Consider the following 22,322-nt stretch of genomic DNA (forward strand, 5'->3'; position numbering starts at 1 on the left):
GGAATGTTTTCTTTGAGCAATTTTTTTTATCTACAGTACCTATTAACTTTTCCCTCCAGGTGGCATTACAAAATTATTCCACCCTGTATATTTTGTGAGTTTTTGTGTTTTTACCGCTCATAAAAAACTACTTACATCTTCATTCCTCCATGATGATATTTTCTTTACTCTGTTTCCTAATCTGTGTTATATTTGTTTAGGCTTGTTTGACTTCCCATTTTTGGGTTTGATATTTGTTTCTCAAAGGCTTGTACGATAGGATAAGAAGAACGAACAACATTTTTATGTATACGAAAGTTTTAATAAGCAACAAAATACTTCAACAAAATACGATTTAAATACATTTGTTGGTAATTAAACTAAACGCTTGTAACAAGTAATTAACAAGAGCCAATTAGATTAACTACTTAGATTATTTTAATCGAATAATCAGATAAATCTTAATCAGACTATCAATATTGGATACCTTATTAATGTAACTAAGGAATCTTAAATTAGTTTGCTTAAATACATCCTCGCTCTTAACGCCCGTATTCACAAACATTACTATGAGGTCTCTGCTCGCACAGGGTGACACACGAACCAATCACAGAGCTCTATTCAACGCTTTGCGTTCAATTTGCTGCTTCACTTAAGCAAGCATCGTTTGTGAATACGGGCGTAAATGACGTTTAGCGTATCATAAATTAAAGTCTAGGGAGGATTGTCACTGGTTCATTTTTTGAGGATCCTAGTGACTTCGGCCAGAGGCGTGGAGTAGGTGCCAGGCTTCACCAGGTTCACCAGCTGCTCGGCTATCTCTTGGCCAACGCGGACTTGAGCCTCCTTGGTGGATGCACCTGCAAGGAAGAATAAGAAATTCGTTTATGATGATTTAATATGTTATTGTTATCAAGCTGTAGATCCTGACTTCACAGGAGTTGCAGCGGTGGGAACGAGAGGTGGGAATAGGGGAATAGGGGAATAGTCAACATGACTTCAAACTCTAGACTCTAGACGATATTTAGTTCAGGGACATTATTACTCGTAGGTATACAAGTAATGAATATTTGTATTTTACAAAACTTGATAAATACCTATAGGTATAGCTAAGCTCAAATACCGAAACGTTAACTAGGAAAAACAAAACGTAGTCACTGTAAAACATTAAAACGAATGTTTCTTATGAAAACACTCAGGACGCGTTGTAGTTCTCTGTCTACTACTTTGAGTGTAACATACATAATACAATAAAATCAAAACAACAAAATAAATATATACAAAATCTTGTTTGTTCGTTTCAGCCAAACGACGTCCACAGCTGGACAAAAGCCTCCCTCAAAGATATCCATAACGACAGGTCCTGCGCTGCCCACATCCTGGTTCTTTCAGGTTCTGGAGTGACGATCACGGGCAATTGGTGATACATTCAGGTCGGTTTCTCAAACTTACCTAAATGGGGGGTGGCGATGACTGATGCATGCTGAATAATTTCCAGCGTCAAGGGATCAGTGGGTGGCTCCTGTTCGAACACGTCCAATGCAGCTGCTCCCACCTGGAAAACAACAACTGTCGATTAATAAAGCATGCACGACTCATAAAAAAGTAATAAAACTCAATTTATTTTTGCAAGTAGGCTTGGAAAAAGCTCTTTTACATGTCCCAGTAATAACCCTACCACTGCTTCGGGATAATAAATGGGCCCATGCTGAGAAGAAGCAGAGCAAGAAACTCAGTCACTATTGTCAACCTCTTTTTCATAGGTTTACAGTCTTTATAGTTAAATGTGTACCATCCTAGACTGCATCCCACTTAACATCAGGTGCGATTGTGGTCTGTCTGTCTTTGGCTCCCTCTTTCGCTAGTGGAACATCCCAAAGTTTTTAATGCTGGCCTTTTGAGATGTCCTTACTAGGACGGACTCTATTTTCTAAGATCCTTCCACCTCGTTTCTTCTTTGAGTCGATCACTAATAGGAGACACTTGAGAGAGTTCAATAGACCATTGCGAGGATTTGCAAAGCAGTACATTAAGGAGAATGAAACCAATTTACTTAATATTTATGTAGCCCTATCGTCCTGTGGCAGAAGTGATAATGATGATGATCTACTTAAAATCAAATTGATTTAATTGATACTGGAGTAGGGTTTTTGTAAAGTTACCTGGCCCGAGTTGAGGGCGTCCAGAAGGTCCCTCTCGTTGATGAGACCCCCGCGACCAACGTTCACGATTTTCACGCCCTTCTTGCATTTCCCCAGAGAGCTGGCATTGATGAAGTCTGTGAAAATATTTTAATAAATATTAACTGATTTATTTTATTTGGGATGCCGAATGTGTTGGCTAAGTAATTACCGCAAATACCGCAATATTTTTCAGTTATAAAAGACCCCTTTCTAGAAAAGTGGACGGAAATATCAACTTAAGTTACAACTATGTAGTTATTAACTAGATATGTGGAATTCTTGTCAGTCAAAGTTAAACCATCTCAACTGTTTAAGATTATTTGATTACTTACTCTAACGGTAAATATTAATGGTAACGTAGAGATTCGTAAAGTTTATTATAAATATTCCTTTGGATTATTCAGAGCATAATCTGCATGACTCACGTTACACAGAAAATTAACAAACAGCACTATACCTACTAACAACATAGTAACACTCCGTTGGAAACAATGAACTTTATCTCTAAAAGATAAGATGAAATATATTTTGGTCTGATAGGTCACCATATGGTACCATCGAGAATATCGTATGATTTAATCAAAATAGAGATAAACAGACTAATTTATGAGTGTTGGTTGAAACAAGTTATGAAATAGATAAACGGCGACCGGTTTGGTTTGTTGTCTAGCTAATTCCTACACGAATTATTAATCTTATTATGTTTCACGTGCTTGTATTAAAATCCTAAGATTTTTATAACCCAGCAGTTACTTATGTGGGGTTTGATCACTAAAAAGTTGGGAGCGCAGAATACCACTGACAAATAAATATGTAATTAGCTATATGATATTGATTATAATTATATTATTAGCCCCCCCCCCCCCCCCCCATTTTGGCTTGAAAAATCTGAAAAAAATCGTAATAATAGGACTGCAAGGAAAGCTATAGCGGTTAAGATAGATCAGTTAGTTTAAGAGTAATAGTCGTTTTACTCATGTATTATAAAATTTCATACCTTACAAAAATTCCTTAGAAAAAAAAATTAAAAGTTACTTTAGATGAAGTAATTGCTTGCTTCTGAAATATATCGGCCATTCTCAGATGAGCTAGTTTTTGCGTGTCCGGACTGTTAAATCGTTAAAAATGACAAATTAGAGACATGCAAGTATTTTTATATGTTACTTAACAACCCCATCCAGTTGTGCATTAAATCATAGGCCTCTATTTTAAGTATTTGTGACTTAATTAATTTCATGAACCTCTGTTCTCTAATTACCGTTACGCGTCCGCACACCGACTTAATGTTAAAACTTGGCTGTAATTTTTATGTCGTATAGATTTGGTTTACTCCATTCAACATTTTAAAGAGTACAAAAGATTGTCTTACGCATAGCAAAATATCTATTCAATAGAACCATTCTGTAAATAATTAGAATTAAAAAACTGCTTGTCCGAGCGAAAGTCCTAATTCCCGTGACGTTTTCTGTTTTTGGGCACACAAGCCTAAATAATAATATTTGACACATCATTTACGCGCGCGGCGCGAGCCCTTAGTTAGTTCTAAGACCTGTTAGCAAGTAGACGTCTATTGCGTTGGCGTACCGTCGATGAATTGCGTAAGAGTATAATTACCATATCTTTGGTTTTCAATTTTTCTATTTACCATGTCCTTATTTTTATACTCGATTTTTGAAGGTAGATCCACGTTGTTAATTTAAATAGATTCAGTACTTTAGCCTTCATACGTTGTAGTAAGACAGTATTTGCATACGCTGAAGATTTTGGAAATTTTGAATAAAAACTATCGTTTTATAATTTCCATGTACTAATTACCGTATATTTATAATCACCGTTGTATGAAATTATTACCTACAAATTGCACTGACGATTGAATACGTATGATGATAAAATATGAAATATATCTAGACTTTCGCATAAAAACTGTACGGACTTTTCTTTCAATCTTACAATCAAAATTTTAAAAAACTTTCGTTAGAGTAACCTCGAAATAGATTAGATTTCATGACGAATGTTCAGCTTCAGTTGCTGCATGGTTTTTGGATTTAAGAGTATATTTTAACCCCTAAGGTGACCCCACAAAAAGAAGTTACCTGGAGTGAAATCGGGGCTTTCTGATGGCCAGGAGATGTCACCCCTGCATGAAACATGTCTCGTACCAGATATTTATTTTTACTATTAGTATAATTGATATTAACATCTTAAATCATTAATTAATTCTAATATAATACCATTAACATCTATCCATAATACCTTTGCCCTAAGAAGATGAAATTTTCCAACAGTAACACTTACCTGGCGTGATCACATTAAGAACAAAAGAGAACAAATCAACAGACAATGGGACTTTTCAAGGCATTAGTGTATAGGCACTTTGTACCATCCTAAACTGCATCCTACCTGCTTTGTTATGCATAGAAAAAACTTCGTGATATGCAATGGGTACTGGACAGAAGAAGCTTGGAGAACAAACTATATACAAATGGATCCTAAAACCCATGTAGACATGGCATCGACTTAGCCTTGCAAATGTAGAAATACTTTAACGTTTTCAAAATAAAGGTTTAAAAATCTTGAGCTGTGCACCTTGGTTTACAAAGTTCAGTGAAGTGATACCAAACGTCAAAAAGGGTGTGGAAATTCCTGTAAAGCTTACAACCAAAGACTAGAGTCTAGTCTAGATTGCACTTCATGCAATCTATTTGCTGCATCCCTTCTAAATTCTAAGAATTCTGCATTTAGGCTCAGGAGAAAGCGAATAGCATCAATCTGAAAACTTATTGTAAAAGAATCGAGGTGACAAATCATGGGATATGCTGAGCTGGAACTGTCATTATTACAAATTCAATTTAATCTGATAATGGGTGATGGCTGATCGCAGATAGATTAAAAAGAGGAAAAATCACTTAAATCATTAATTAATTTTTCGATATATGCATATCCGAAAAATCAAATTTGTGAGATCTCCTGATCCATTATCTGTACGTTAAATCGTTTGTACCACATTGAAATCAAATAAATGATTATTAAGATTCTGATGAAATGTGACACGTAGCCCCGTCTGGCCGAAACTAAGTGTTCCTGTTATAGCCTCAATTATTGCAGTATACTAAAAATATATTGATACAATAAATAATAGAAATGATTGTTTTCCTTTTTTCAAAGGGTTATTAAGTGTACCTACAGCGTTTTTTATGACGCTATATATTTATATACAAATATATCAATGCAAGATATTGTTTTCTTGCTATTTTACATATTTTTTCTAATTACCGTTAGATTCAGTATTAGCCTTATCTAATTACCATGACCATAAAATTTTTGAGTCTCATTTACGCGAAAACCGCTTGGAATAATTTGACGCCTTAACGATTGTTAAATTCGTACTTTTCATGTGTTTCATATTTAAATGCGTTTAAGTCAATTAAGCCAAATTTCAAAAATGATATGGTAATTAGGCTGAGAACGCCTAATCGTGAGAATGGCCGATATATATTGTGGTAACGAAGGACAACTACGGAACCCTACACTGCGCGTGACACGACACGCACTTGGTCGGTTTATTTTGTAAAACTATTTGCAAAAAATAAATGACTTTTTTAACGCGACTTACTCCTGGTGGAGTCGATGAGCGGCGTGTGCAGCGTGATGTAGTCAGCCAGCGGCCAGATCTGCTCCAGCTCCATCTTAGTGGCGTGGAACTCCGCGCACTGCTCGCTTGATACGAACGGGTCGAAGCCGATAATCTGGAGAAGACAATAAGTACGTTGTTTTTAGCAAAATTCACAACATTTTTAAGCTCTTCAGGTACTGGTTTACCTATACTTAGCACTCAGCTACTACTAGAAGTAGAAAAAACACATTCATTCGCCAAGCGCTTCAGCATGAAGATAGTTACTTAGTTTCTGAAACTAACGCCCGTATTCACAAACGATGCTTGGTTTTGTGAAGCAGCAAATAGAACGCACAGCGTTGAATAGCGTTCTGTGATTGGTTCGTGTATCACCCTTTGCATCCACGCGCACTGTGAGATGTCATAGTAATAATTTGTGAATACGGGCGAAAGTATGATAGTAAAACTTGGTCGATTTATTCGTGTAGTAAAAGTGCAAAAACTGTTATTTGGAGGTCTTGATTGTAATAGCAAGTCGCAAACGCACATTCTAACAATAGATCCCACGCACATTTAGATCATGAGTATTACCTTTATGAGTTCGATTTCCCAATTGACACAAAAAAGGACTAGGTACTTATAACATTCCAGAGATTGGTTTTAGATCATATTTATACATAATTTATAGCCATAAATATAAGAAATAGTTATATTTTGCATATCAAGCAAAATGTGCAAACATTTTCGCTGCACTGGATTTAATTGGATGCAATGTAATAAATTAAACATGTCAAGGTAAAATAGAATCTAGAAAATGTTTTGCTTACTGCATAAGTATTGAATCACGAGGATACTTGTTGCCAACCCAGTCAATTGGTTAGAAGGCCAATAGAACCAGAGCACGATATTAAAGGTAGAATACTACAACCATCGCGTATTATAACGCAGCTTAATAAAATTAAATCTTATTGACATAATAAGTATCTATCGAGAAGGAATACAATTTAATAAATAACTACATAGGTACATGATCTCAGGAATTCGACGGCTATTTTCGATCGCCGAAACTCATAAATACAGCTATGAAAATGTCTCAGTTTTCTGTTTTCAGTTTTTGTAATAAAAAAAAGTCCTCAAGCTACGTTAAATTAGTTAATTACAGTAAACGCAGCATCTTGTTGAACCTGATCTTGCTGATTGCACAGTTATAGGTCATCATAACTTAGGCTGGCTTGCACCATCTTTCTTTGACTGTAACAAACGTCAAAAATCTGTCAAACTCCATACGAAAATCACCGATTATTGTAGTTACGGTCAAAGTTTGGTGGTGCAACTCAGCCTTAAAGGCTAGTTATACAGACTCACCTTCATGCCAAACGAGTGCATCCTAACTGCGACTTCCCTGCCGACTCTGCCAAGCCCGAGGATGGCGAGGGTCTTCCCGTTGACCTCTGAGCCGGTGTAGAGCGCGCGGTCCCAGCGACCGGCCTTCAGGGCAGAGGCGGCCGGCGCCACGTGCCGAGCCAAAGCTAGGGTCAAGGCGCATGTGAGCTCGCACGCGCTTAACGCGTTAGCTCCAGGGGCACTGTCAACAATCACGGTTCAAGTTCTCAAAAAATGTAATTGGAAAACAAGTCAATACATAACTAACGCTCAGAATTAAGTCTACCAATGATACTCAACGTGGATATCACGTTCAGGGATTTTGATCTATTATGGATCAATATGAATCGAAAAATACATAATAATATATTTGAAGTCTTTGAGCTGGCTGGAATGGGTGGACCTGGATTTTTGGATAACTAATGAAATTACATTGAAGTTTTAACACTTCAATATATCGTTATCTTACATAGGTAGTCTGAAAAGAAGAAGATGATAGGAAAGCAGGAATTTATAAAGAAGCAGAGGGTTAGGTTACAGTTCGCAAACGCGGCGGAAGTTCTTACAATAATTGGACAGTATTACTTGATAGTAAACAACAATAGATATCGTAGGTAGTTGGTAATATTGGTATACAAACCATATGTTTAGATTCATGGGCATTGGCTGAAGCTGAGAATTTTCAGAAGGATATAACTTGTACTACCAGATAAGAGTTTAAATTCCTAATCATCTGATAAAAGATGCTTGTCTGAAGGTCTGAAGCTGGTTTCAGAAGGATAAGACTTAACTAGGTACTATCAGATAGAGTTTAAATTCCATAGAAAGGGTACTTGCTTGATAACACCAACTCCCTTCTGGCCTGCGGCTGGCACGTCGATGTTGTCGACGCCCGCGCCGGCGCGTCCCACCACCTTCAGCTTGGTGCCCGCCGCCAGAACTTCCTTCGTCACTTGGGATGCTGACCTTACTACCAAAGCCTCATGGTTCTGGAAAAAATAAGATCTCTACTAAGTAGGTATTGTACCTTGTTATTCAGGTCTTCTTTGGGAATTTATGCAGTTTGGTATTATGTACTTCTTACATCAATAAGTACCTATGACAATCATTTCATTGTCTGCCTTTTCTAAAGTTTCCTCTGGAGAGCCCCAGCCACAATTAAGGTTACATTCCAATCAAACAAATCCTTTAATTTTCATAAAACTACCTACTTCTGCGTCTCACTAAGATCATTATGAAAACTTAAATGTGCGTAACATTTCAGGATCAACTAACGTTGGGTACTTACGTATGAATGATACATTCGTTAAATGTTAAGCACATTAAAGATCTAAGTATTTATTCTTTAAACTTTATAATGTTGGTAACAAGTTTAATGACGAACACGAGTGTGTTATTTACGAGAAATATTTGATGTTTTCGTCAAAAAGCGCTCAAGTGTCGATATAGCCTATCTGACAATCACCTAACAACAATTTATCGCCGATATAATATCACTAATGGGAGCTAAAAATAAAATAATTACTATGTTGTTTGTGAAATGTGATCAAATCTTTTAAATATCGACCTGTTTGTTAATACTAACTAGGTATTGCTGGGATCCATTGTGTGGAATTAACATTAACAATTGAAGGGTAATAGCTATACAACGTGAAGGTATGTAAGCAGGTGCAGTTTCTGTTTTCTTCTCGGTACATAGGTACATGCTTTGTTATATTGTATTGTAATCATATTTACGATGTCTCATAGTCTAAACAATGTAAGAGACTGTTCAGATTAAACGCTATTCAATAAAACCAATGATGAAATGAGACTTGCAATGACATTCGCCGGTCAAAACAAATTGATAACGAACAATAACAGTTGGGACATGATGAAATTATTGGTAGGTAGTGCTCCGGTGCTTATCAAAACAAATAGTGTAACAACCGTTCTTAAATTAGACAGGGGATTTATTTAAATATTTTCTTCTAAAAGTTTCCTTATTTGGTTTGTGAGTCGGCCCACTGATATCGTCTAATGACTTAGGGTTTATCTATCTGATCACCTTTTTTTACAAAACAATTCCGTTCTCAACAAAATCATGTCTTTGGTCTCCAACTACGTATTTCCTTACTGATAATAGGCTTATAAGGAACAACTGAAAGAAATCCCAACACCTATAGGTAAACTTATCTTACGTAATGAGGATAAAATATTTAGAACTCCTTTGAAGAATTAAGTTCTTCATTTTCCATCGATAGACGCCAAGTATGTAATAGTCCAAGACACGTCCAATCCAGCTTTAACAGTGAGATCTTATGTCGTAATGGGTATGATATTACTAGCAACACACTCTGTTTCCTACCAAAAGCAGAATACTGCTTCCTAAATTTAACCGGATGAGGTCAGATTGCTTATAACTTCATCATCATCATTTTAGCGACGGTCGTCCACTGCTGAATATTACATAGGCCTCCCCCAATGACTTTTAGATTGTCCGGTTGGTAGCAGATGGTAGCAGCAGACTGCATCTAGCGACATCTGTCCACCTTGTGGGTGGATGCCTGCACTTGCCGGTACGTGTATGGATGCTACAAGCTACCACTGCTTCGGGACAGTATTTTTTGAAGCCACGATAGCCGAAAGATGAAGGGGTCGGACCAGGGCCGGATCTACCTATGGGCTGATTGGGCTGCAGCCCAGGGCCCCGGGGTTACAAGGGGCCCCCAGATCCCGCTAAAAAATAGGCCATAATTAAAAAAAAATAGTTGTCTGTAAAGTCGGTTTACGGACGACATTTTTACGTGACAACGTCCATAAGAAAATATTGATTAAAAATTGCATACTTTTATGAATGTAGTTGAGGGGGGAAATACGTGTAAAATGTTGTTTTCATGCTGTTTTTCATTTTGTTAGATTTAAAAGGGACACGTTAAATGTTGCGTTGGATAAGCTAATTATTGACTTAAATAAAAGGAGCCAAGGTCTATGAGACATGTAGCAAAAATTTCAATTTTTAATGGATTTGCAAGACAAAAATATCGAAAACATAGACGTGGAAAGTGCACGTCATATTATTGATTTATTATCCAGATGACGTAGACGAGCATTTAGTGAATGAGTGCATTCAATTAAAATCATACTTACTCCAATCTAAGTCAGAGTCTTACAACTCTTGCAGTGACATTTTTATGATCATGTATGAAAATAACCTAATTGACGTGTTCCCTAATGAGGGCTATCGTTTTAGCGCTCACCAGTTAGCGCCACTGTAGAGTAAGGTCCTGTCACTTGCTGGTAGCGAAGACAGTGGCACCAACTGGTGAGCGCTAAAGTGGTAGGAGGACTATCGCATTTGCACTCATCAAGATGGCGCCACTGTAGAGTAAGGTCCTGTCAATCGCCAGGGGTGCCAACTGTTAAGTATAAAAACGATAGCCCTCATTACTTATTGTAAAGAAAACGTAATAACTTTTAAACTAAGAGGTATATCCTGATAAAATAAAAACAGTAATCATGTTAAATAACAGACAATACTAAAAAAAATACACAAAATACTCAGAAAATGCCAACAAATAATAAAAACCTATCATAGCAAATGTTGTGATAGGGATAGAGACATGCGATTTTTGGTTTTACAAAGGTAATACGATAGAAAATAATACAAAGCAATAAAAACCACCTATTATAGGGGCATTTTTTGGAAAAAAATATCAAATAACCAAAAAAACACGAATTTAAGGGCAGTTTTTTTTCAAAAAGTATCATTTTTTATTATTTGTTGGAATTTTCTGAGTATTTTGTGTATTTTTTTAGGATCGTCTGTTATTTAGCATTATTACTGTTTTTATTTTATCAGGACATACCTCTTAGTTTAAAAGTTATTACGTTTTCTTTACAATAAGTAATTGAAAGAAAAAAAAATGTATAAAAAAAATTTAAAAAATCTAAAAAAAAATTGACCTGTTTTTGTCGATAAAAATAGGTCTAGTTTCACCTAATTTCATATGTACACTTTATCGTGACTCACACTGTATAGAAAATACACTCGACAGCAAATAAATCGCACCACCCGCGACGCGAACTTTAAAGATTTTCTTTTGACACAATAATGGTGCCCCAACAATATTGGTGTTATTTGAAAGCCCAATAAATATCCTTAAAGAAAAACACATTTAATTTCTTAATAAATGATTAACATATACCATAAATGTGACTTGAAAAAAGACCTCACTTTGGGCTCACCTCTGGGATCAATTAGACCAAATTTTATGGTTATAAAACCAAATAATGATCACACGTGTCCTCTTTAACAGATGGATAGCGATTAATCCCAACTTAACAGTTTTATAGCCATAAAAGTTGGCTCAAGCGTAACTATCTATTTTTTGAAGAAGTGACTCTGGATCCTTCTAAAGAAACATTTTTGGGGTAAAAACCTTTCCTATAATAAAATGAAGTTTAGAACTAGGCTTTTGAATGGTACCAATATTGGTGTGAAGTGGGGATGCATACGTTTGAAAGTGCTTGTCGCGGGTGGTGCGATTTATTTGCTGTCGAGTGTAAATATAGGACAACAATGGCGAACTCTCGACTAAACCATTTATCACTTCTGTCTATAAATTGTGATTTAACAAAAGACTTGCAACGCGATGACCAAATAAAAGAATTTGCAGCACAAAAATGTAGAAAGGTTAATTTATAAATTATAATTTCTTTTACTAATAAATGCATAATAAATAAATAAAATGATTTTGTTGTTTTTTATTTTCTTTTATACAATGTACATCTCTATTTCGGTTTCTCTCTCACCCAAAGGTTACCTGGAAGAGATTGCTACACAGCAATAAGGTCGCCTTTTGTACAACTAATACTTGCGTAGATTTAATTAATATTTATGTTTTTTGTGCAATAAAAAAAATATGTGTAAGAATAATATATCATTATAGAAACAGTTTTTTGGCATGGCTGTTAGTTGAGTACTAAGATAGGCCCCCAAGTAGTTTCAGCCCAGGGCCCCACAAATTCACGATCCGGCCCTGGGTCGGACTCGCCGACTCGTTATCTGAGGAACGTGTCTTTAAACCGCTGACTCTCCACTGTTGTAGTGAGCCCACTCGTGACACAAGTATTTAGCAACACTCATTATTATACTATGATTTAGCTTAGTACGAGGGGCTAACGGGACCGGGACTATGCTGAGAATATTATTATCAAAGAGCATCAGAAGAGTTGAGTATTCTTACTTACCGGTATTTCTTTGAGCAGTTCTTCCTTTGTGATCTTGGCTTTGGTTGTAACGCTGATGCCGTGGGATTTGAGGATTTCTGCGCAGTTGGCGCCCACTCCGTCCACGACCAGAACTGACTTGATGTCCAGCACCATGTTAGCTGCTGTAAACACAATTTTTGATATGAAAAGACAGAGCAGATGAAGGAACTAAAGCAAGCAGTACAACCACTTAAGAGCACCCATGGTAATTTTTACGTCTAAACCACTGAATCGATTTTGATGAAAGGACAATGACCAAAAGTGGTCCAAATGTCCACCACTAATGAGACCTATATTGGCTTATAGTCCATTAAATAGAGATTAACTTTCAGTATGGGACGAAAAAAAAAAGCTGTCAGTAAAAAGTTATGACCGTATGAAAAATTGTAGTAGTTAACGCGCTAATCTCAGGAACTACTGGTCCGATCTGAAAAATTATTTTTGTCATGGATAGCCCATTTATCAAGGATGGTTTTAGGTTATATAAATCACCCTACAACCAATAGGGGCGGAGCAGCGACCACCCGACCATAATTCCAATATTGATGTCTTTCTTCTTAGCTTATTTTTTTTCTTTTAGCGAGAATGTAACACGGCACACTAAGCGACATGAAATAACATGCATAGATTAATCCAAAATGTGCGATGGATAGAATGATATAAAGAACATTTTTCGGATGAAAAGGTAAAAAACTTGACTTTTCATTCAGTCATAACTTTTTACCGACATCATATTTTTGATTGCGGTTTAGTTATAATCAATCAGTATTTAGTAGACTATTTTACTACATAGGGCTCGTTAGTGGTGGACATTTGGACCACACTCCATATATTTTTGGTCATTGTCCTTTGGCATAGAGATAGTTTGAGTCCCAGGAAAGGACATATGATAGTTTTTATCCCGGTTTTTGAAACAGGGACGCGCGCGATAAAGTTTTTCTGTGGCAGACAAAATTCCACGCGGGCGAAGCCGCGGGCGGATAGTTAGTATTATATTATAATCTCAAAGCTTACCAAGTACATATAAAGAATCGTTTGTTCTGTTTAATATGTAGGTATTTAGTCATGAATGAAAACGTGCTTGAACAAACATTCATTCATAGAAGGTAGGCATAGCAGTTAAATAGTATACTAATTATCTAATTACTTAACCATGACATTATGACATATCCGGCCACCTTCGGTTATCATCTCTCCAGCCAGGTTGGCTCAAGATACGCTTGTAAGGCTCACTAAACCAGTTTCGTACACGAGGCAATTTATAAACCAAGTCCTTCCACTCCTGTGCCGTATAAAGGAATCAGATTGATTAAACAAGTTATCTTAAATTGAAGCTAACTCTGTATTCAATCACAGATTCTCTTTAATTTTTCTTTAACTTGATCAAGCAGTTCTCAAGTGAGGATGGTGTAATATACAATTTCGTACTTACAGTTATATTTTGTTTTGTGAAGCTCAGAGTACGGACGTCTCCGCGAAGTGATAGTGACTGACTGAGCGCGCGTCGCCGGTAAACATTTAACAAGCAGCGCTTGCGCACCGCCCAGCAGACAGACCACTTATCAACGCGCACACAATAATCCACAGCAATCAATCGAGTCCTTATAACGAACAGTTAAAATTCAAAATCCTACAACAATTGATCTCGCCTCAACCCGTGTGCATTAGTGCCACAATGACACAGTGTACGTTGACCTACAGTTACGTCAGAATTTGTAAATAGATGGTTTAAAAAATAACAATTATTGTCTTCTCACTTCTCACATTCTGCTATCGATACTGACAATACAGTGTTTTTCCCCTACATAACAAATTAAGACATTGTAGGTAACTGAGTCGTTCGTAACGGCTTAATAACACTAATTAAAACTTGTTCATTCACTGCCTGTACTTGTTTGGTACACACACAAAAAACTTTACAAAAATCATTTCATTTCAGTTTATTTTAAAATTTTGACGTTTCGTTAATTTATAGTTTCGAATTCTATCTATGCTGTCTTGAAATGCTGTGCTTTTATCGAAATCAAGTTATGCCCATTTAATTTGATAAAGAATCTTAAATTACTTATTAGTACTTACTAATTACAGGTTTCCCTCCAATCATGGAGCTCATAAACACAATGTACTATAACAAATTAACAAGTTCTATGGAATTACGATATAGGTACAGGGTTTTCAGAAAAAGACCAGTCTTTGAAGCAGTTAGGTTCTCATTCTGACTCTCATAGGGGTTTTATCTAATATTGGTATTATAATATCATAAGAATTGTAACGAATTTTTTAAGCTCTAAGAGAACGCGGTCTTGACTTGGGTGAATCGGACTTCCAATCAAAGCATTATAATTATTTTCTGGACAATCAGTGTTCAATATCTCTATCAATTTTTTTTTTATTATTAGCTTTGTAAAATAAATCTTCCCTGAACTTGCTATAGACAACGCTTATAAAACAGCTTTACACTTCTTTAGGTTGAGTTACAGCACCATCTTACTTTGACTTTAACAAACGTCAAAAATCTGTCAAAATCCATACAAAAAGCACCGGTTATCGTCAAAGTTACGGCCAAAGTTAGGTGGTGCAACTCAGCTTTAGTTGGTTAATATAAGTTACCTACTTTTCAACATAGCAAACACCCAGACTAATAACATAGCTGTTCATGTTCATGCAGACAAGATACATAGGTATGTGTCTTATAGTGCGAGGATTCAACCTGCGGTTTATTCCCGTTTCCCACTAAAATTCATTCCCACTAGTGGGATCATTTATTTAAATTCCCGTTGCCTCCACTGGTGGGGACAACGGGAATAAACCGAACCTGCTACCCCTGGTATTTCAGTGCAGTTACGGGAATCACTAGGCTTGGAAAACTTACCAGTTTAACATTGGGATGTCAGCTAGTCATTTACTCAAATGCTTCATGTAACATTTTCCTAAGGGCATATTTCAGTCATCGAATAACTTTTAACTGAAGAGTAAAAAAATTGCCAATTGACAATTCGACCGTTTGGTGTAGTGGTTCAGAACGGACTACTATGCCGAGAGGTCCCGGGTTCGATTCCCGGCCGGGCAGAAATTGAAATGATGAATTTAAATTTCTGTGACGGGTCTGGGTGTGACTATGTATAATATTTATGTATTTAAAAAAAAAAGTTTATAAGTAGTATATCCGTTAAGCTAGCACCCATAACACAAGCATTAAGTTGCTTACTTTGGGGCTAGCTGGCGCTGTGTGAAATTGTCCAAAGATTTATTTATTTATTTATTTATTTAATTCTCTATGGGAAATACGACAAAATGTCAATTTTACCTATTCTTCAGTTAGAAGATAATATAATCATTATGTTATTCGATGGTTGAAAAATCTGCCATACTTAAGTGTAAAAAATATTGATCAAGCCGAAGAGGGTTATTTTGGTGATGCAACAACTTTGATATGCGCAATATCGAAATCTAGTTGTCAGTTACATTGGTTTATCATTATCGTTTATCATAAAAGAAAACAATTTAATATGAATATATTAAGTTATTTATGAATATGTTGCTATGACTCTATCTGCTGTTGTCGCTGTCACCTACCGATCCGATAAACCGGTTGCAAACTGGTTCGTAGTCTTCTAATACCAGATTTTACCAGATCAAGGTTTTAGTTATCTTCAATAGGCAAGTGATAATTATACTTACTTTTAGAAATTTTAGCACTATCATTGGTATAGGCACTTTTAAAGATGATTTGGGCTCGGAATAAGTATAGGAAATTAATAAAACGTCAATTTATTATCTTAATATTATATTTATTATCACACTTACGAAAGATACAACACATATCACGATGGCACTTGCATTCAGTGCTTCGGCTGGACAGTCCTATCGTTGGTCGGTGATGGAACTAAAGAAACGTCTCCCTCACTTGGCCCTACAAGTTCCTCTTAACAGAATAAATAGAGAAATAATGAGTATAATTTTTAATCCATACATACCTAAACATTACCAAATATCTACTTAAAAGTAAACTTAATGTAAGGCCGAATGACCAAATGCCAGGCAAATTTTTTGAAATTCTAAGTTATTTTGGTGACTTCAGGTTGAAATTGAGATTCTAACGCCGAACTTTGCTGAAGATAACTTGAAAGGACATAACTGAAGCTCTAGTAAAGCACTTAGTATAATACATTTTTACGTTTTACCTATAAATTTAATGGACACTCGATGTGTGTCGATGTTACACGTACGTACTGAAACTTTGGTGAAATAGATTTGAAGTGTCATGAGAAACAATGATTAAAATCGGCTTTTGGAAACGAATCTCAAAAACGCAATTGTAACAAGTATTATTAACTACTAATATGTACATTAATATAAATTTAAAGTCAGAGAGTATAAAAAGTCATCAAATAGTTATAGGACACCACTAAACGAAAAGACGTAAAATATGGAAAAATAAAACTTACAGAAGTAGGTACCTAATTAATTACAGATACTGTAAACTATTGAAAATGACAAATATAGATAGCAGATGAAATACTAGTCTAGACAATTTGGGGAGTAAATTGACTAAAGTAATGATCATAGTATACCGTTCACAAACTGTTCAGTTAAAAAAATACTTAATGTTTGGTGATATGATGGCAAAGAAATCTAACCATTTCAGTTCCTGTAGGCATTTAAATAAAGCCTAGCTAGTGTTATTTTTATTTCAGGACATACAGTTTGACCAGAAAAAAAATCGTTCGTCGTCATCAAAGCTTATTCATATTGCTTGACTAAATAAAATTTAAAAATTGAACTTTAATTGGATAGGAAATGTCTATGAGCGGTACACCAAGTCATTGAGTGTTTACCAGTTATATTGGGGGTTAATATTTATTTGGGGTAGCGGGCGCCCCTGGCTGGGCGCGCGGGGCGGGCCCCGATGCCCCCCGCCGCGCGCCTCCTCGCGAATAGTGCGTCCAGTCCCCGCAAGGGCGGCGCTGGCGTCGTCTCGGCCGGTTGGGGCTCAGTCTCCGTCTCACTCTTCTCAGCACTGGTGCTCTCTTCAGTCGTCTCAGTCGATGCTTTCTTCGCGGCTTCTGTGGTTGCCTGCAATTTTGATGAAGGTTATATTGAGGGTCTTACCCAACCACGCAAAAATATTGATTAGGTGCAGTCAAAAAGTCCAGGGACTAACAAACCTTTGAAAGATTTCATTGGGTGCCTAAGTACTTATTAGGTTTGGACTTTAAATAAAACGTATAGTCGAAAATGTCAGATTGAGAACAAAGCCTTTCTGAATTAAGCCTTGATTAACTTTCAAAGACGAGTCTTCTACAAAAAAATAATCTCACAAAAGCTATTGTAATGATAGGAGAAAATAACTAAAATTTACCTCAGTAGACGGTAGTTTCCTCTTCAGCAAGGGGTTGGGACGGCGAGCGGGAGGGGCGGCGGCCACCTTCGGCTTGGGAGAGGGCGACACCTGCAGCCTGTTGCGCAGACGCAGCCTTGGGTTCTCAGGGGCGGGAGTTGGCGATGATCCCTTTTAAAAAAAGTCCTTTTTAGTTATGTAATCATTTAACATGGGCATAGCTATATTTATTGTCACCACAGTAAGTAAATAAACGGCCACAACGGAACAAAAATTTACATTCAAGTAATCACGACGGATATTGTCTTCATCATCAATTCATCATCATTTCAGCAATATTATAACTCTCCACCACTCACTGGACTTCCCCAATAAGCGCGCGAAGAGCGATCTCACATTATCCTCTTGGGATAGTCGGTTCATCGAGCTGGGTCTTACACTTCAGTATCTTGGTGATAAAAAATAAATAGCAGAAGAAAATAGAGTTACTGTTGCTCTATGGCTCTATTTAGGAAAGAAAAGATATCTCATAAAAATGTGGGTGTAATTCATGCTAATATAATCACCTTTATTACAGGTACAAAGGCACTCGCAGTGGTGTAGCAGGAGTAACCAAAAAAAAAGTTACCAGCTGAAGCGACACAAGCGCAGTAAGCTGTGCTTTTGTCGCTAAGGTATGTCACGTCAGCAGCCACTAGTCACTAGATAAACCTTTTTTTGCATAAAAATAGTTATTTTCTCTACTTTTTCATACCTCAGCATCAGCATCAGTGGAAGGGGCGTCAGGGGCCGAGGTCTCCGCGGGGGACTCGGATGCGGCCTCCGTGGCAGGGGCCCCGACCTTCACGCGTGGGGCGGGGCGCAGGTTCAGCCGGGCCCCGGGGCGCAGAGACGCGGGCCTCAGGGGCCTGGGGCGTCTGAAATTATAAACTCATTTGAATATATTCCCCACGATAATAAAATCGAACGTACATTATTTAAAGGAGCTTTTTATTTATGTATTCTTTCGGTAAGTAAAGTATAGGTAGGTATTCATATCCAAGTTAGATTGTTTATTATACGAACTGGGCAGTAGTTACGATGATATTAATCAGAACTTCACAAAACGAACTACCTATTAGGTAGGTAGGTAATTCTTATTACGCATGCTTTTTCCTAGTACGAGTATTTATTGGTTCCATTTAAAAACTATTACTAAAACGACGGTTAAGGTATGCAGCAGAACGAGTCTACTCATTTATCCCCCATAAGTCTGCAGGAAATATCTTTTATCGTTAATGGTTGCGCTATTTCCATAGATGCCCATCAAGCAGTCATGCTGGTCACCGCCAGGCAGGTTTTCTCTTAGAAAGGACCCTGACAGTGCACTGTCAATGAAACAATTATTTATCTTCAGCAGTTAAAACTGTAATTAGAAAGCCAAGTCATTACTTTCTGTCATTTCTGCCTACCGACAATTTTATGAAGTGACTTGCAACGATTTTTGATATTGTATCAGTAAATCTAATCTGAAAGTTGCGTGTTATTTTTTGAGTTAAAACTTCTCACAGCATAGCTATTTAAGATTTATTTTTCTTTAAATATTCGATTTAAGTAAAATGTAAAACAGTTACTATCGATCAAACTACTTTATGTAGTTGAGCTCAAGTGAAAACAGTTAAAAAAGGGGTAAAACATATTAGAATTGTAAACGAGCGAACTTTTTCGAGAAAATGCCAATGGAAATCAATTTCTCCAATAAAAATGTACAGAGCTCTTTTTATGACAGTGTAAGTTGCGTAGGTATCAGTTTTTTGATCAAATGGCGGGCCTATTCCCACAATTCGTTCCCACCGCTGCAACTCTTGTGTATCCAGGACCTAAAGTTTGACCGCTAATAAAAACCCAACCAGTGAAGGTCAAATTAGACCCGGGGGAAAGTTAAACTGTGATTGGAACCGCAATTAAATTAAGCATTAGGATGAGTTCGAAGCTAAAGCTTTTTTTCACTTCGACTTCCCTCCAATGCAAAGCGAATGACAGGAGACAAATAGTAGGCCAGTAGAATTAAACACAAAAATTGATTAAATCGGAAATAATTCCTACAAAAGATTTTTTTGCTTTAATGGCTTCATTGGTTGCCCATTAAGACTCTCCTAAGTTTTCGACTTCGACGGAGTTGTGCTTAAGTGGTGGGGTCCCCCGAAAGGGGCGTTTTTTCGGTTTTCCGGTTATACCGCGTAAAGGACTTACCCTATCGAAAAGTGGTCTTCATAACGGTTAAAGGGCACTTAATCCTGCATTGAATAAGACCAAATTCATATGTTTTGGACAAACCGTTCTCGCGCTAAAGTTCGGCAAAGTAGAAAATATACGTATAATTAATGACCCTCTCCACGTCCAATGGCTTGTTACCCACATGCTTTCAAGCCTTGTAAAGGGTCGCCTTAACCAGTGTAACCCTAACAAGGCTCACGAGTTTGATTCGCTTATCCTTGTTCGTCCCAGCCGTTCCTTAACTGCGGTTGCTGCACCTCTTCCTGGCACTCTCCTGAACGACTCTGTGTTACCTAATGTGGCTGCCCCTCTTCCTTGTACCCTCTTGTACGATTTCATTGCTTAGCCATATGCCTGGTCCAAGGTTCGACGCCACAAAATCAACTTCGTACGAGTGAAAATAGTTTAAATACTATTTCCCGTGCTTGCAACATTTTTCTTTACTGCTTCGCCTCTATTAGTCGTAGAGTGATTGTATATGTCACCGGAAAATAACAAGACTCGTAAGTTGATCAATTTTCTAGGTAGTTGATCAACTCTCGGAAAATAATAAACGGCAGTTGAAATGTACTATTTAACGCATTGAATTTTAGCTAATTGGTCAACTTACGGTGCCTAGCCGTAATTTAATAATTAACTGTATTGCTACAAGTAAAATCATCCACAAATGGACCAATCGTTGCCCAGTGTACTATTTGACGGTACACTATTATCCGTCACTTAATACACTTTTCTCTGATTGGTCGACAGCATTAATTATAAGCATTTAGCAAGTGTTTATTCATAGAGTTACAAACACTTAGATATGTTGTTTTCATATTTATATTTTAGAGATAGGGATATTAAAGTTCGTCTATGCTATACAGGGTGTTAGGTAAATGGGTATATGAGTCGACACTAGCCCATGTTAACATGGGCATATAAATGGTATGGTGAAGTCAGAAATTTGATATCATCATTTTAAATTTTTTAATTTTCATACAAAATAAATTTTATAAAATCCGGTTTGTATGAAAATTAAAATGATTAAAATGAAGATATCAATTTTCTGACTTCACCATACCATTTATATGCCCATGTTAACATGGGCTAGTGTCGGATCATATACCCATTTACCTAACACCCTGTATAGTTAAATAAATGAAAAATGTTAAAAAAAATATATTGGAGCTCAGAGTTATATATATTTTATTTTCTGTACTTAGCCCACTGTGTAGTACTTTTGTAACTCTGCATCAAAGTGTTCTCGATCGACAAAACTAGTATTGCTCACTGATTGTTCGTTTATTTCTACCACTACAGACTCTATTTCACTCATCATAAATAAAATGACTCGTTATAATGAGAATTATTACCAAACAAAACAACAATTGCTAATTTTACTACTGTAAATAAAGAAAAACAAGTACGGACTAGATAGATTTGTTTACGTTTAAACCGGTAATGGCGGCGGCCGGGTGGCGGGGAGCGGTATAAAAGCACGTGAGTATTTTAACCAATCAACGTACACCTTGCCTTTGTCGGATGATTTAACGGCAAGACGCCGTAAATTAATCAACTTACTAAAATACAAATGCCGTTTATTATTTTCCGAGAGTTGATCAACTACCTAGAAAATTGATCAACTTACGAGTCTTGTTATTTTCCGGTGACATATATATCCTATAGCCTTCCTCAATGTATGAGCTATTCAACACAAAAACAATGATTTCAATCAAACTAGTAATTCTTAAGATTAGCGCGTTCAAACAAACAAACAAAAAACTCTTCAGCGTTTTAATATGAACTTGTTGTTGTTGATTTTTGGCGTCGAACCTTAGACCAGGCATACGGCTAGGCAACGTAGTCATGCAGGAGGATACAAGGAAGAGGGGCAGCCACAGTAGGTAACACAGAGTCGTTCAGGTGAGTGCCAGGAAGAGGTGCAGCAACCGCAGTTAAGGAACGGCTGGGACGAACAAGGATAGGCGCATCAAGCTCGTAAGCCTTGATAGGGTTACACTGGTTGAAGTGGCCCTTTTTAAGACTTGGAAGCCTGTGGGTAACAAACCATTGGACATGGAGAGGGTCATTAATTATACGTATATTTTCTACTTTGCCGAACTTTAGCGCGAGAACGGTTTGTCCAAAACATATGAATTTGGTCTTATTCAATGCAGGATTAAGTGCCCTTCAACCGTCATGAAGACCACTTTTTGATAGGGTAAGTCCTTTACGCGGTATAACCGGAAAACCGAAAAAATGCCCCTTTCGGGGGCCCCCACCACTTAAGCACAACTCCGTCGAAGTCGAAAACTTAGGAGAGTCTTAATGG

General features: G+C 37.0%; 2 protein-coding genes across 3 annotated transcripts in view; both read right to left on the minus strand.

Moving 5' to 3' along the window:
* Positions 1–279: 279 nt before the first annotated feature.
* Positions 280–13,949, minus strand: LOC135087241 (D-3-phosphoglycerate dehydrogenase). Its single transcript, XM_063982083.1, has 8 exons — positions 13,844–13,949; positions 12,391–12,533; positions 7,996–8,147; positions 7,141–7,360; positions 5,776–5,908; positions 2,142–2,257; positions 1,432–1,534; positions 280–839 (listed from the first exon to the last, which is right to left on the minus strand). Exons 2-8 carry the CDS (start codon positions 12,523–12,525, stop codon positions 715–717), a joined length of 984 nt encoding a protein of 327 aa, XP_063838153.1. The 5' UTR covers positions 12,526–12,533; positions 13,844–13,949; the 3' UTR covers positions 280–714.
* Positions 13,950–16,181: 2,232 nt separating this feature from the next.
* Positions 16,182–22,322, minus strand: part of LOC135086812 (mucin-2-like) — a 34,750-nt gene continuing 28,609 nt past the window's right edge. For both annotated transcript variants that reach the window (XM_063981605.1, XM_063981604.1), the window contains exons 9-11: positions 18,507–18,669; positions 17,774–17,923; positions 16,182–17,487 (exon numbers count right to left, since the gene is read on the minus strand). In XM_063981605.1, coding sequence (XP_063837675.1) covers positions 17,272–17,487; positions 17,774–17,923; positions 18,507–18,669 — 529 coding nt within the window. In that variant the 3' untranslated portion in view covers positions 16,182–17,271. The remainder of the gene's footprint in view (positions 17,488–17,773; positions 17,924–18,506; positions 18,670–22,322) is intronic.

This window comes from Ostrinia nubilalis, chromosome Z (genome assembly GCF_963855985.1).
Source record: "Ostrinia nubilalis chromosome Z, ilOstNubi1.1, whole genome shotgun sequence".
NCBI classification, from domain to species: domain Eukaryota; kingdom Metazoa; phylum Arthropoda; class Insecta; order Lepidoptera; family Crambidae; genus Ostrinia; species Ostrinia nubilalis.

Excerpts from the sequence above, each read along its gene's own strand:
- LOC135087241 (XM_063982083.1), bottom strand. The coding sequence starts at position 12,525 with ATGGTGCTGGACATCAAGTCAGTTCTGGTCGTGGACGGAGTGGGCGCC. Across the intron at positions 8,148-12,390 it reads AACTGCTCAAAGAAATACCG|AACCATGAGGCTTTGGTAGT; the intron begins GTAAGTAAGAAT and ends TATTTTTTCCAG. Across the intron at positions 7,361-7,995 it reads AAGGGAGTTGGTGTTATCAA|TGCCCCTGGAGCTAACGCGT; the intron begins GCAAGTACCCTT and ends GATTGTTGACAG.